This window comes from Phaseolus vulgaris, chromosome 11 (assembly GCF_000499845.2).
Source record: "Phaseolus vulgaris cultivar G19833 chromosome 11, P. vulgaris v2.0, whole genome shotgun sequence".
NCBI lineage: Eukaryota > Viridiplantae > Streptophyta > Magnoliopsida > Fabales > Fabaceae > Phaseolus > Phaseolus vulgaris.
In genome coordinates this window covers 8,937,223-8,949,931 of record NC_023749.2, presented here as the reverse complement: position 1 = coordinate 8,949,931, position 12,709 = coordinate 8,937,223, and the positions used below count along the sequence as shown (strand labels likewise).

Genomic DNA, 12,709 nt, shown 5'->3' with positions numbered 1-12,709 from the left:
AAGAAGCCATCCTAAAACTGTAAAAAGTATGTGCAGAATTGCTTTTGTATATAGGCAACGTGATGTACCTTTCATTGTCTGGAGGGGAGAATTCTGGCAAGACAATTAATTTATGTTTGCTCTAAAAAAACTCATGCCTTGGGTTTACCTTAAGGGTGTTAAAATTTAGTTGACACATGGAAAGTTGAATGTGGAAAGCATATACATTTATTATGAAGGTGTGCTATAAAGATAGGTAATGTTGACTCTATTTAAATGAACTTCAGCATTGTGAATACATTCCGATTGAAATTTTATTTTGTCATTGTGTTTCTCTCACTAAAACTGTTTTCTCTATTTTATGGAATACACTATGTCTATATTGAAATTAGATCAAACAATCAATGTGTTAAATGATGTGAATTCAAAAAAGGAGTCATGGAATGTGGTTGTTAAAGTCTTACGGCTATGGTGTGTGCAAGATTTCATGAAACAGAAAATCCCTTTTTCACTAGAGATGGGGCTACAAGATGAACAAGTAAGTTTTTTCATAAAACTCAGAGTTGTGACATACATATATTTTATATGTGTTGCTTTTGAACATGTTTTCCTTATGTATTTTTTTAGGGAGTACGAATCCATGCATCTCTGAGGAGGACACTAATATATAAATTCCAGAGTCAGATATCTGAAGGTCATGTGTATTCCATCCAATCGTTTAGTCTGGCATCCAATTTAGGATCTTACAAAACAACTAAACATGCTTATAACATTAACTTCCAATATGGAACAAAGGTATCTTTAACGGCTAATGAAGTGGTACCACAAACTAAACCACATTACACCCCTCTTTCACTGCTTTTTGCTACTGGCTTTGACACTGACTTTTTAGTGGGTTAGTTAAATTAACTTTTATGCTGATGTTTGGTATCTTTTCAATACAAGTTTTCTGTTATTAACTTCAGTAGTGTTTTACGCATATATAATTGGAATTCTGACTGGAGTTGGCACAGAGCGGGAGTTGACAAAGGAAGGAAAAGTTACCAAAATGAATGTCATCTCCATAGATTGTGATGGGTAATGTTCTAACTTCTATTCACCATTGTTTTTTTTTTAAAACTGATTGTGTAACATAGTTGTTTTGTGAGAGTAGTTTTAGGATTCAATGCACCCTTTTTGGGAATTATGTAGATTAGTTAAATGCATTCCTGTCAACTGGGGAAGTAGACAATGCAGTCATATCTATAGAATTTTCCAAAGTCAAGTTCTTCAGAGGTATCATTTTGGATGAATCAAAATATCTTATCTCTATTATTTGTTATTAGTTTGGATTTTTTAATTTTCTTACATGTTAATTTTTATTATATAGGCAACATCTATGTTCAGAACTGTATTGATTACACAAGAGTGGAATATAATGTACTGACTGAAGAAGCATTACTGTTGAAAAAGAGGTACTTTAGAAATATCATTATTTGATATTGGTGAGACGATTTTTTGAATGTATTATAATTTTGTTTTAATGGTAAAGATTGTTAGAAACAATGGACTCTCCATCCCAGGGGTTCAACCAACTCTGTGAATCTTCAAAGCAAACTCCTGAAGATGAGTTTCTTAAGACCACCGTCAGGAACACCATAGCAGGGTTGAAGGATTGTAGAGAAGTAAACGTCATTATATATTTTAAATTCTTATTTGTCTTTTGTTTCCACTTATTTTTAAATTTTATTGAAACAAGTCAACACATTCATAGTTCTTGCAACTATAAAACATGTTGTGGATGATGATGATTGGTGGTATACTGCATGCATATGTAACAAGGCAGTTTACCGCGACTCCAAAATGCTTTTTTGTGAAAAATGCAATAAGCACGTAATGAAGGTCACCCTTAGGTACACGTTTTGAAGTATGTGTTATTGATTTATTCTCGGATATTGATTATAGTACAGTACTAATGTGTTGCGTTAAACATATTGTATTTGTATGGCACGTATAAAGTGCAACTTCGTGTGATAGATGACACTGATTCTACAACCTTCATGCTTTTTGACAGAGAAGTAAGTTCACTGCTGAGTAAATCATGTGCTGAAATGTTTGAAAACCATGATAAGGTTATTGTTGCACACCTTTAAATGTGAATTATATATATATATATATATATATAACACGTGCATTGATTAATTTGAATTTAAACTTTTATTTTAGAACGAAAATCTTCCAAATGAATTTGCAAAAATATTGGAGAAAAAGGTTTTGTTTAAGGTTGATTAAAAAATGGATAAAAGGCTTCAGGTTTGAGCAAACCTTTAGAGTTAAAAAAATTTGTGTGGATGAAGACATCATTCAACGTTTCATCAGTGACAATAATAGTTCATTGGTAAGTTATGTTTTACTGTACAATGTCTGTAATATAAAATGTTTGTTAAGTACTGATTTGTTTAAATCCTCATTTGTTTGATAAGGAGATGTATGATCAAGATGGAAAAAAAAGGAAAAGAAAAGCTAGCATTAACTGATGCTTCCTGTGAGAACATCACAAAGGTATAAATAATTCTAATAGACAATAGCATTAGTTGAAAACATTTGTTTTGAAAGTGTGTGTATTGAAACAGGATTTGTTGACAAAGTTTGGGAGTGAATGCAATGAGTCGCAATCTCAAACTGTGGATTTGAGCAATGACAGTGTTATAGTGACTCCACTCAAGAGACAATCTTCACCATTGTTGTAAGTTCCAGAGGAAAATCTGTCACTCAAGACATTCAAAAGAACTGTTAAAATTGAGAAGTGAAATGTTATTTAAAATTTATGTGTGACATTTGATCTTTTGAGGATAGGAGAGTAATTTGCTTACTTATGTAATATTGTAGTAGATTTGATATATTATGCAAAACAATGTCATAACTATTTTATGTTTTGAGGATATTATGATTACTATTATGTATGACATGTTATGTATTGCATTGTTTAGTTGTGTATTGCTATTTTGTAGGTTTGTATGTTTTGATCCTCAATGGATGAAGATTGTTAGAGTATGCTGAAAGTTCTGTCATAACAAAGTTGCAGAGGTGAACCAAAATGTTCCACGACATTGTTATAAGATTGAAGATTGTTCATACAATATTTTAAACATGTATAAATCCTTTGAGATTTGATTATTAATGTGAATAATCAAATGTGTTGTTTGTATCTTTCAAGTGTGTTATGCAGTGCATGACTTTAGTCCGTGTAATGGATTTATTAATAGGTTGTAATAAATGAAATTTCAAGGGTAGTATTGGATTTGAGCTCAAACATTCTTTCTTTGGTAACATTATGATGAATAGATTGCCCAACTGTTGCTAAACTTTATTGATCTTTGTGAATACAATTACACAAAGGAATTTGTGTTAAGCCTTATGATTTTTGTGAATGATAGTTATGACATTAAAATTCAAGTCAGCTAAGATACAATTTTGTAAGAGTTGTTGAATTTTGACATTAACATCATGCTGCAGAAGCTTCCAGTAATTCTGAAAACAAATTGCATAGAAAACCATCTCCTTTTAAGATAGTGTGCATATTTAAGCTAAAGATGAGTTTTGATTTCATCCACAGATTGGATGAGAATGAGCAATTTAACTTCAAAATCAGTAAGCAAATGTTGAAGCACAACTTGCCTTAGAACAGTAGTGATAGTAAGATTGATACCATGATCAGATGAAGTAAATATTAGAATAGTACTGCTTATATCACAGTATTCAAATTGAGATAGAATTGGGCATGTTCAATATCTACCTTGGGAAGCTACCAAGATCAATAGACAATCGTGTGTGTAACTTTTCATAAAATTTTATTTTAAAATGTTTGTCAGTAATTTTGGGAATGTGCAGACAACTTTCATCTGTACTTTATAATTAATTATTAATACAATTTGACTGTCTTTTGTAAATCTTTTTTGTCTAGCCTAATTTGTTTTACTTGATAACAAGAAGGAGATGATGTAGTATAGATTTGTGCAGACCATAGGAATAGCCCAAATTTGAGAAAGTCAAAGTGCATCCAAAAAAGAGAATTTGGATTCCCGCTTTAAACTTTCACTGGTCTCTACCTATTTGACAAATTCTTTTCTCAAAACAATTTAACAACTATCTGAACTTCACTAACTACAATATATGCATATGGATCCAGATGAGTCAAAGTGTGCAAGAAACTAAAGGAATCATCCTTCATAATAAGTTACACAAAAAAGCTACCAAACTTACAGGTAAAACCTCATATGCCATTTTTAAAAAAAATATAGAATTGAAGTTTATCATTGATGACTTGATTTCTTAAGGTACTTCAGATAAAAATTGCAGCAAACAAAGTCCTCGGACAACCACAATTTCTTATGGAGAAGCAAATTCTGTTTTAACAACAGGTAAATGAGGTTCTCATTGTTGGTTATTATTTACTGCTAATGTATTAAAATCAAAACTTCATTGTAGATGTCCGTGACAAATCAGGACACAATCCAACAAATAAAATGAAGATGGTTTTCAACCAAGAATCCACAAGCCAAAAGAATAAGTTAACAACATTTTCATATGGATTAAACTACACACATGATGCAATTTTTGACATAGAGAGTACAAGACATGTACATGATAGTTCATCTGAGAATGCAATAGAGAAAGCTGTCATGGTTGTTAAAAAAATGATATATTAAAATGAATTTATGATGTGCACATATATGTTCAAATATGCACCAAAAATATTTTTATGGTTTTTTGTACTTCTCATTCATAATGGAAAATAGCAATTTATTTACTATCATTGTCATTTCCCAAAATTTAGAAAAACATATTCCTACTTCATACTAAATGTATATGTTAACTAATTAAAAATAAATTAAATTAAAATTCTAATTATAAAATGTAATTTTTGTTAATTTGGAATTAAAAATATGATATATTAAAATGAATTTATAATGTGTACATGTATGTTCAAATATGCACCAATATGAATTTATGATTTTCTATACTTCTCATTCATAATGGAAAGTATCAATTTATTTAGTATCATTGTCATTTCCAAAAATTTAGAAAAATGTATTCCTACTTCATACTAAATGTATACGCTAACTAATTAAAAATAAATTAAATTAAAATTCTAATTATAAAATGTATTTTTTGCTAATTTAGAATTAAAAATATGATATATTAAAAATGAATTTATGATGTGCATTCAAATATGCACCACGCTCTTTATTTGAAATTCTGTTAATTTTTTTAGATAGGGATATGTGTGAATGAGAATTTAACCATAAAAATATTTATTTATTCATGATGGTGCATTTTTTAGGCATGCACTCTACTCTGCTGGATTGGATTGATATGTTGCCTCATAAAAGTTTTTTATTTCACATTAAAACATATACCTAACTATTGAAGTCTTTTTCAAACTCTTACATTTTAAACTCATTATTTACCCAATCTTCTTTCTATGGTTGTCTGTACTTCTCATTCATAATGGAAAATACCAATTTAATTAGTATGACTGTTATTTACAAAAATTACCATTCATCATTTCAATACCTAGAAATGTAACATTTTTTTTTAATTGCTATAAAAACTATTAATTATTGCTTATTAGTTATTATTTATAAATACCTTTCCACAATCACACTATTAGTTGCATTTCTGAAAAGTTTCTAAACTCTAATCTAACTCTACTCTCTGAATACTTTCCTCTTCTAAACCAATTCAGTGTTTCGTTAACTCTAATCTTTGTTATATTGTATAAATTTCTTTCTTTACAAATTGTATGAGTTGATTGTATTAGATGAAAGTATATATGTTGTAAAATTTATTATTATTAAAATATTTCAATTTAAGGTTGTATAAAATTATTTATATAAGACGCTAAGATTTTTATTGTAATAAAAAAGGTTAAAATATATACCTACATAAATTGTAATTATTTAATTATTTATTAATATATTAATAATATTTCATAAATATAATTTTTTCCAATTTTATAGATAAAATCTTTCCTGTGTAATAACCTAGTATTAAAATATAGAAACCCTAGCTACACCTGTATCTATGGCCTTTGTTGGGATAGTAGCACTTTAAAAAAATCTATTTGGGTGTCAACTATGGAATTTAGTTTTTTTTTTTTTTCATTAGTATTCATGCTGTTCAGTAAGAAAATCAGCATCTATATTAGCACTCGAGGTCTGTGAGGAGCTGTTAAATCTTGAATACTAATTAGTTTTCGGATTCTAGGCTTTAAAGGTTTTTGTGGTTTTCAAAAGCACAGGGACACCAGCCACATTTATTTGCAATATCAAGAATTGTAAGTAGCTGCAATGCAACCTCAATTTAAAACCTTGTCTCATGTCAAAGAGTATCCTTTACCATATTTGTTAAAAATGTATAAATTGAAATTATTTAACGAAAAATGCAATGTTTAGTGCATTTAGAACTTAGGAAAGCTTGGTTTTTTATTTTTCGATTTCCTTTTAATGTTTGTTTATGTTTGAATCCTTAACGGCCTATGATAACGATTGAACTAATCTTCTTTTATGTTATCTGCTAGGTTTTGTTTCTTTGCATGTTTTTTTTGTCTACTCAAGCATCCAATGAAGCCGCACCGGCTTTGCATGACCCATCATCTTGTTCTTTCATATGACCTTGATAAGAAAAATAGAGATTTATGTTGGTTGACAGAGAATGTCAATATATAAGGTGTGGTAGAGAAGGTGAATCTGTGAGAGGGATTGTGAAATTGCAATGGAACTCTCAGAAGAATGGAAATCATTCTTCCCAGTAGGTTCCTCCACCGTAGCTCCTCTTCTTCTCTCCAATTCCCCTTCTCTCCCTTTAGGTCCTCTTCTCTTCAACCCTAACCCTAATTCTCTCTCCCTTCTCTTCTCTTCCCCCTCTCTGCTACCATCTCTCTACTGCCCTCCCTACCTTTTACCTTCCCGTTTCCTTCTCTCTTCCCACCCTCCTTCCATTCTCCCCTCCACCGCTTCTTCAATTGCCTCCCTCTTCTCCTCCACCCATCAAAACGACGCCGCTCCCCCCTTCCTACACAACCGCCTCCACCTCCTCACCTACCCCCACCGCCCTTACGCCCTCCTTTTATTCCCCGCTGGCTCCAACGACCACAAGCTCGCGTTTTTCACTCTCCGCTTCAAGGACTCGCGTTTCCATACTCAGCTCGATACCAAAGGCGACGTCTTTTACGCCTCTACCGGCTCCTCGCACCGTATCTTGAACATTTCTGTTAACCCTGTTGCTGATTTTGGTTTCACAGGTAGTGATGACGAGGATGATGATGCTTCTCGAGTTATCGGGTATTTGTTGGCTACTACTCTATATTCCGTTCATTGGTTCGTTGCGAGGCACAATCAAATCTTGGATAGACCTAGCGTGGTTTGTTTGGGTGATAAGATGTTCAAGACTTGTCCGGTGGCACATGCTTGTTGGAGTCCTCATATATTGGAAGAGAGCGTGGTTTTGCTGGAGAGTGGCCAGTTGTTTTTGTTTGATTTGGAGTGTTGTGGCGCCGGTGCTGGTTTCAAGGGGACTAGGTTGAAGGTGCCCTGGATTGATTCTTCAGAGAGTAAGGTGTGGCTGAGCTGTGAGTTTAGTTGGCACCCCAGGATTTTGGTTGTGGCGCGTTCTGATGCTGTTTTCTTGGTTGATTTGAGGCTGAAAGATTGTAGTGTGAGTTGTTTGATGAAGATCGAGACGCTAAGAATGTATGCTCCGGATGAAAATGAACGGTTTCTTGCGATGGCAAGGGCTGCTCCGGACAACTTTTACTTTGCTGTGGTTTCTAGTAGTGTTTTGCTTCTATGTGATGTGAGGAAGCCTTTGGTGCCGGTTTTGCAATGGGTGCATGGGATTGAAGGGCCTAGCTTCATGTCTGTATTGAGCTTGTCTGATTTGAGGTCCCACTCGAGGGAGGATGCTTTTAAGTTGGCTTCTGAAACTGGGTTTTGTATTATGTTGGGAAGTATTTGGAATTGTGAGTTCAATATCTTCTGCTATGGGAATGTATTACCATTTCGTAAAAAATCTGTTACGTCGAAGATTAACCCAACCATTTGTGCTTGGGAGCTTCCGGTTGAGATTAATTTGTCTGGTCATGAGTGTCATTGTGGAAGTTGTCTCTTAAGGAAAGAGTTCTCAAAGGATGCGCTTCCTGAGTGGATTGATTGGCAGCAGAAGAAAGAGATAGTTTTGGGATTTGGCATTTTAAGCAATAAACTTGCCGCATCACTGTGTGAACCTGATGAAAATGGGGGTTTTACATTGGTAAGGCTTACTTCCTCGGGAAGGTTTGAATTGCAGAGATATCATGCCTCTTGGGCTCAGGCCAGAAACTTAGAAGATTGTCCCGATCAAGTATTGTGTTTGAATAGACACTTACTGTATCCCACGAGTGATGAGGAGTACAAGTTTCCAAAAAATTATAACTACTTAAAATTGGATTACCTTGAATCATATGCAAGTGGTGGACTTACTCAATTCCTGATTAGAAAACTAAAAAACAACTATAAGGATGCCCATGACAAAGAACGCAAAGAAGTGCACGAGTTATTATGTGAGAAATTAAATGCTTGTGGGTTTGGTCAATTAAGATCATGTCCTGCGGTTACTTCTGTTTTTAATGATGTCAAGCTACCAGAAAGCTTACATGAGGTTGCTTTGAGAAGATTGTGGGCTGACTTACCTATGGAACTGCTGCAGTTGGCGTTTTTGAGTCGTGCTGAATGCCATGAAGTTGTTGGAAACCTGGATCACAATAGGGTAGCATTGGAATCTTTAGCTGTTCCCAACCTTCCTCAACTGCCTCCATTCTTTTTAAGGAAATCATCACCCCACAGCAATGATGACATTGTGGGTCCAGTTATTCCTTTTCCTGTTCTTCTTGTGCTTAATAAATTTCGCAATGGGAGCTCAAATATGGAAGGAGGTGAATTTTCAGTAGAAACAGAGCTTAGCCTCAAATATAAAGAAGTTATGCAGGTGGCTGGCGAGATTGCTGTCTCAGCTTATGGGCCTACACAGCTTGATAATCATGCAGTCTCCCTTGCTGAGGATGGAGAGGAAACCTGGGCTGGATCTTCGAAATCAAAATCTTTTTTGTTATACAGTCCAGTTTCATTCAACTTGTCGGCAGCTGACCATGCACATGAAAAGTCTGTTTATAGTGACACAAATTATGATACATTCATTTCTTATGTCCCAGAGAAGAAGTCCACTGAGCAAACTGAATCTGTTGGCCAAAAAATCTTTGATGATCTTTCCCCTGTTGAGTTGAGATTTGATGCTTCTGTGAAGAAGCTCGAACCTCAAGGTTTAAAGGCATATGATCTATTGAAGAGACAAATGTCTAAATGGCAAGAAAATTTTGATTCATATAAGGAATTTTGTATTCAATCTAGATTTGAAAAAAAATAGTTAACGGGTGGTCCCTCCTTTATTCATCCTCTTCCCCTTAAAAAGTAGATATGATAAAAGCTAATGGATCCCCATCTCCTCCTATCTGTTGCTTTTGGTCGATTCTTGGAGACAGGTTTGGTTGGTGAAATTTTTAAGTAAGCAATTGACAAATAAGATGGTAAATTCGAAGAAGCTGTTCCTGGAGAAAAGAGGCTCTCATCAATTTGAAGAGGAAGTAGGCAGCTAGAGGCTTATATCCATTCAATTCTTAAAAGCTCTAATCTATTTGGATGGTATTGTACTGCTTCCTCTCATCCTTCTTAGTCCGTATTGGGGAAGATGATCTTCTTTTGTGGTTGGTTTACTTAATGAACCTAAAAAGAGTTTGTCCTCTACTTCCTCTCAAGATGATTCAGGAAAGGAAAGCAGTACAGTCTATCAATTATTGATTGCTCATAGAAGAATGATATTCTCTCCCAGCAACACCGATACAGATTTTAATTGCTGTCTGTGTGAAGCTTTGTGGTAAAAGGCAAAATGTACAAAATGTTACCATTGGCATGTTCAAGTATCTTCTAGTGTACAAGGGAGATGCATTGGAAGACTTGCTTGTTTGTAGACCTGATCAAGGGCAGCAACTTGATGTGATCCTTGGTGGTTTTGATAAATTATTGACTAGAAGTTTGTCTGAGATTTTTGAATGGTGCTAAAGTTTCAAGGAGTAAGAATCAAAAACATGGATTTTTGTCAAAAGAAAGAAATGGAAAGAAATATCTAGAAGCTGCAATATTGGATTTAAGACTCTGGGTGCGGCAAATTAGCAAAGATATCGCTGGATTTAGTTTGTAATGCTGTTTCCACTGAGTTGAGAGTTGTTTGGCAAGATAACTATGGATGGATTCTACACAGTAAGTGTCATCTTTCTCACTAAGTAAATCTTATTTCACATAAGAGCCAATATGGCAGTTGTCTACCATTGAAGGTCTGTATTGAATGTGGAAAAAGCTTGAATACTGCAAGCATGAAGTTGATACAGTATAGAATATTCTTGATGAACAGTTTAATTAGAGAAACCAGAGTTGTCTCGGAAAAATTGAAAATGGTCCTGATGAATCAGAGTCAAAGCCTTATTTTCAACATAAATCTTACTCGGAATAGCATGTAAGAATTATCTCCTTATCTTTTGATATTATTGCTAGTTTATGACCATGGCATTTATGCTGCATTATTGATGATGAGTTGTAGCATAAAAAGCCCTTAAGGACTTGAAATTTTTACCCTCTCTATGGTGCTATTCTTTTTAAGGTGTTTAGTGTTGCAGCACAGATCTGAGCTTTGCCTTTATCTTTTTAAATTTGGTTCTCATGCCACTTTTTTTGGTGTGTGGTTATGTCTTCCCCCATTTCACGTTTCTGAATGTACTTTATCTGCTTTGTATCAGGTTGGACAACAATTTCAGGATCCTCAAAACAAGAAAGCAACAAGGTACCCATCTCTCAAGATAATATCAAATCCTTTTCTAAAAGGTGTCACAAGGGAGAAATAAGCAATTTCCAGTGCTTTATGCAATGCATCTAAAGACCTTGTCAGGACATGATCTTCCCCAATATCTATCCAGTCTTTCCACAAGTATTTGCTGATTATGAGAGTGGAAATCTTGATTTGTCCAACCCAAAAACATTTCACAGGCTTGATAAACCAATGGACTGCCAGACACCTAAAGGTGAAGACTAGTTTAGAAAATGGTTGGTCTCTTTTAGTGCTTTATGATTTTGTTTTGAGTTGCAATTTTTCTTTCATTACATATGATGTATTGTTTGCAGTCATGCATACCTGAGGATTATATCAATACAAGGACATTAGTGTAGAACCTGTAGGTTGAATGCATTGTTTTTCTCTATCTTCTTTATTCAAGTTCGTATTGGAGCAGGTATGGTCTCGCTCTGTCTTCTTCATTGTCTCTGGCAATGTCCACTGTAAAACTTAAGTATTTCCTATTAAAGAAAATATATTTTCATCTCCCAAAGAAAATATGTAGTTGATCTTTATAAAGAAACAAATAAAGCTGAGATGTAGAACCTCAGGAGTTCCTATTGTAAAAAAAAACCCATATTGGTAGGAAAACTTAATTATTTATTGGTACAAGTCCTCCACATGTTGCCTTCCCACTGCCATAATCACTCCTTGACATCACCGTTTGTCTTGTTGGCATCTTTTGCCTTTTTGACCTTGATTCACTATTTCAGATTACTTTGGTATTGGGACATGTTTCCCGTCTCATGATCTTAGGATTCTTCTCTCTCCTTAGATCTAGTTATTGCTCTTCATCTGTATTGATGTATATATATGAGTTACCAAACAAAGGTAAGGCACTTGCCTTAACCTTAAATCTGGGTACATACAAAAGAAACAGTAAGGAAATAACATTTTATTTAGCCCTACAATCTAATATCTGTCTTCAATTGTATACACTTTCCAAACATATATTTATGTGGAAATGTCTGACATGGTTTGTCGTAGAACATTGTCATTATAGACTCCCGTGATGAATGATGTCTTCATACCTCGTATAACTATGAAATATGGGGTAAAAATAATGCTTTTCACTGCACAACCTTCTGCATAATTCCAATTCCTATTTGCATCCTTTTTGTTGATTGTCTCGCGTGCAATGTTAGAATAGTGAATGGCATAATTTCTAGCGTTTAATTTTGTGCAATCTTATGCACTTGATTTGACAACCATGATTTTGTAGTGATCAACAATCTTTTATTACTTGCAGATACATGAAAAATCCTTAGCAGAATCCTCTTTCAACACATGTAAAATTACATGGAGGCATTCAAATTCAGTACGAGGTAATACTACATCATTTGTAACAGTAAATAAAAGTGATGCACACCTTTTCGCGGACAATGTTATTTACCCTCTTTTGGGTATATACATTTTATCAAACGAATTTACCCATTAAGTTTAACTACTTGTAACACACTTCATCTTGATTCCCGAGTTCTACTGGCTAAATTATATGTTTGGATATTCAATTTCTTACATTTTAGTATATTAATAAATTTGAGTATGAAAAAAAACATTATTTTTATTTAAGTTATTACTTGAAACTGAAATCAAGTATATATGATGAAAGTTTTGCTAAAAACTCAAATTTATCTTACCAAAAAAATAAAAGTCTATATGTAGATAAACAATGGTGGATCTTATATGCAGCTGCCCCCTTCCAAATTTTTCTTTTTAAAATTACTTCTATATTAGTATTTTTGTGTAGAGATTGCCCCTCCTCCAAATGTTT

The 12,709-nt window shown here is 33.8% G+C and overlaps 2 protein-coding genes across 8 annotated transcripts; both read left to right on the top strand.

Annotated features, from left to right (window-relative positions):
- The first annotated feature begins 352 nt into the window (after positions 1-352).
- LOC137833589 (uncharacterized) lies at positions 353-2,708 on the top strand. The gene is made up of 8 exons (XM_068641933.1): positions 353-517; positions 607-874; positions 1,349-1,433; positions 1,511-1,635; positions 1,733-1,871; positions 2,033-2,090; positions 2,185-2,241; positions 2,592-2,708. Exons 1-8 carry the CDS (start codon positions 353-355, stop codon positions 2,706-2,708), a joined length of 1,014 nt encoding a protein of 337 aa, XP_068498034.1.
- Positions 2,709-6,430: 3,722 nt separating this feature from the next.
- Positions 6,431-12,441, top strand: LOC137820614 (uncharacterized). Of its 7 annotated transcripts, none has more exons than XM_068624792.1 (4): positions 6,438-10,310; positions 10,462-10,563; positions 10,844-11,125; positions 12,185-12,441. In XM_068624792.1, the coding sequence occupies exon 1, from the start codon at positions 6,736-6,738 to the stop codon at positions 9,418-9,420; it is 2,685 nt and encodes an 894-aa protein (XP_068480893.1). In that variant the 5' UTR covers positions 6,438-6,735; the 3' UTR covers positions 9,421-10,310; positions 10,462-10,563; positions 10,844-11,125; positions 12,185-12,441. The 7 variants fall into 7 exon arrangements, with proteins under 7 accessions (XP_068480901.1, XP_068480893.1, XP_068480918.1 ...); XM_068624817.1 differs by adding an exon at positions 11,226-11,332 and having other exon boundaries at positions 6,438-10,563; XM_068624808.1 differs by adding an exon at positions 11,226-11,332 and having other exon boundaries at positions 6,438-10,563; positions 10,844-11,147.
- Positions 12,442-12,709: the final 268 nt, after the last annotated feature.

Bases quoted from the DNA above. Each gene is read 5' to 3' on its own strand.
- LOC137820614 (XM_068624800.1), top strand. From the start codon at position 6,736: ATGGAACTCTCAGAAGAATGGAAATCATTCTTCCCAGTAGGTTCCTCC.
- LOC137833589 (XM_068641933.1), top strand. From the start codon at position 353: ATGTCTATATTGAAATTAGATCAAACAATCAATGTGTTAAATGATGTG. The intron at 875-1,348 runs GTTAGTTAAATT...TTTATTATATAG, and splicing joins TGACACTGACTTTTTAGTGG to GCAACATCTATGTTCAGAAC. The intron at 1,636-1,732 runs GTAGAGAAGTAA...ACACATTCATAG, and splicing joins CATAGCAGGGTTGAAGGATT to TTCTTGCAACTATAAAACAT.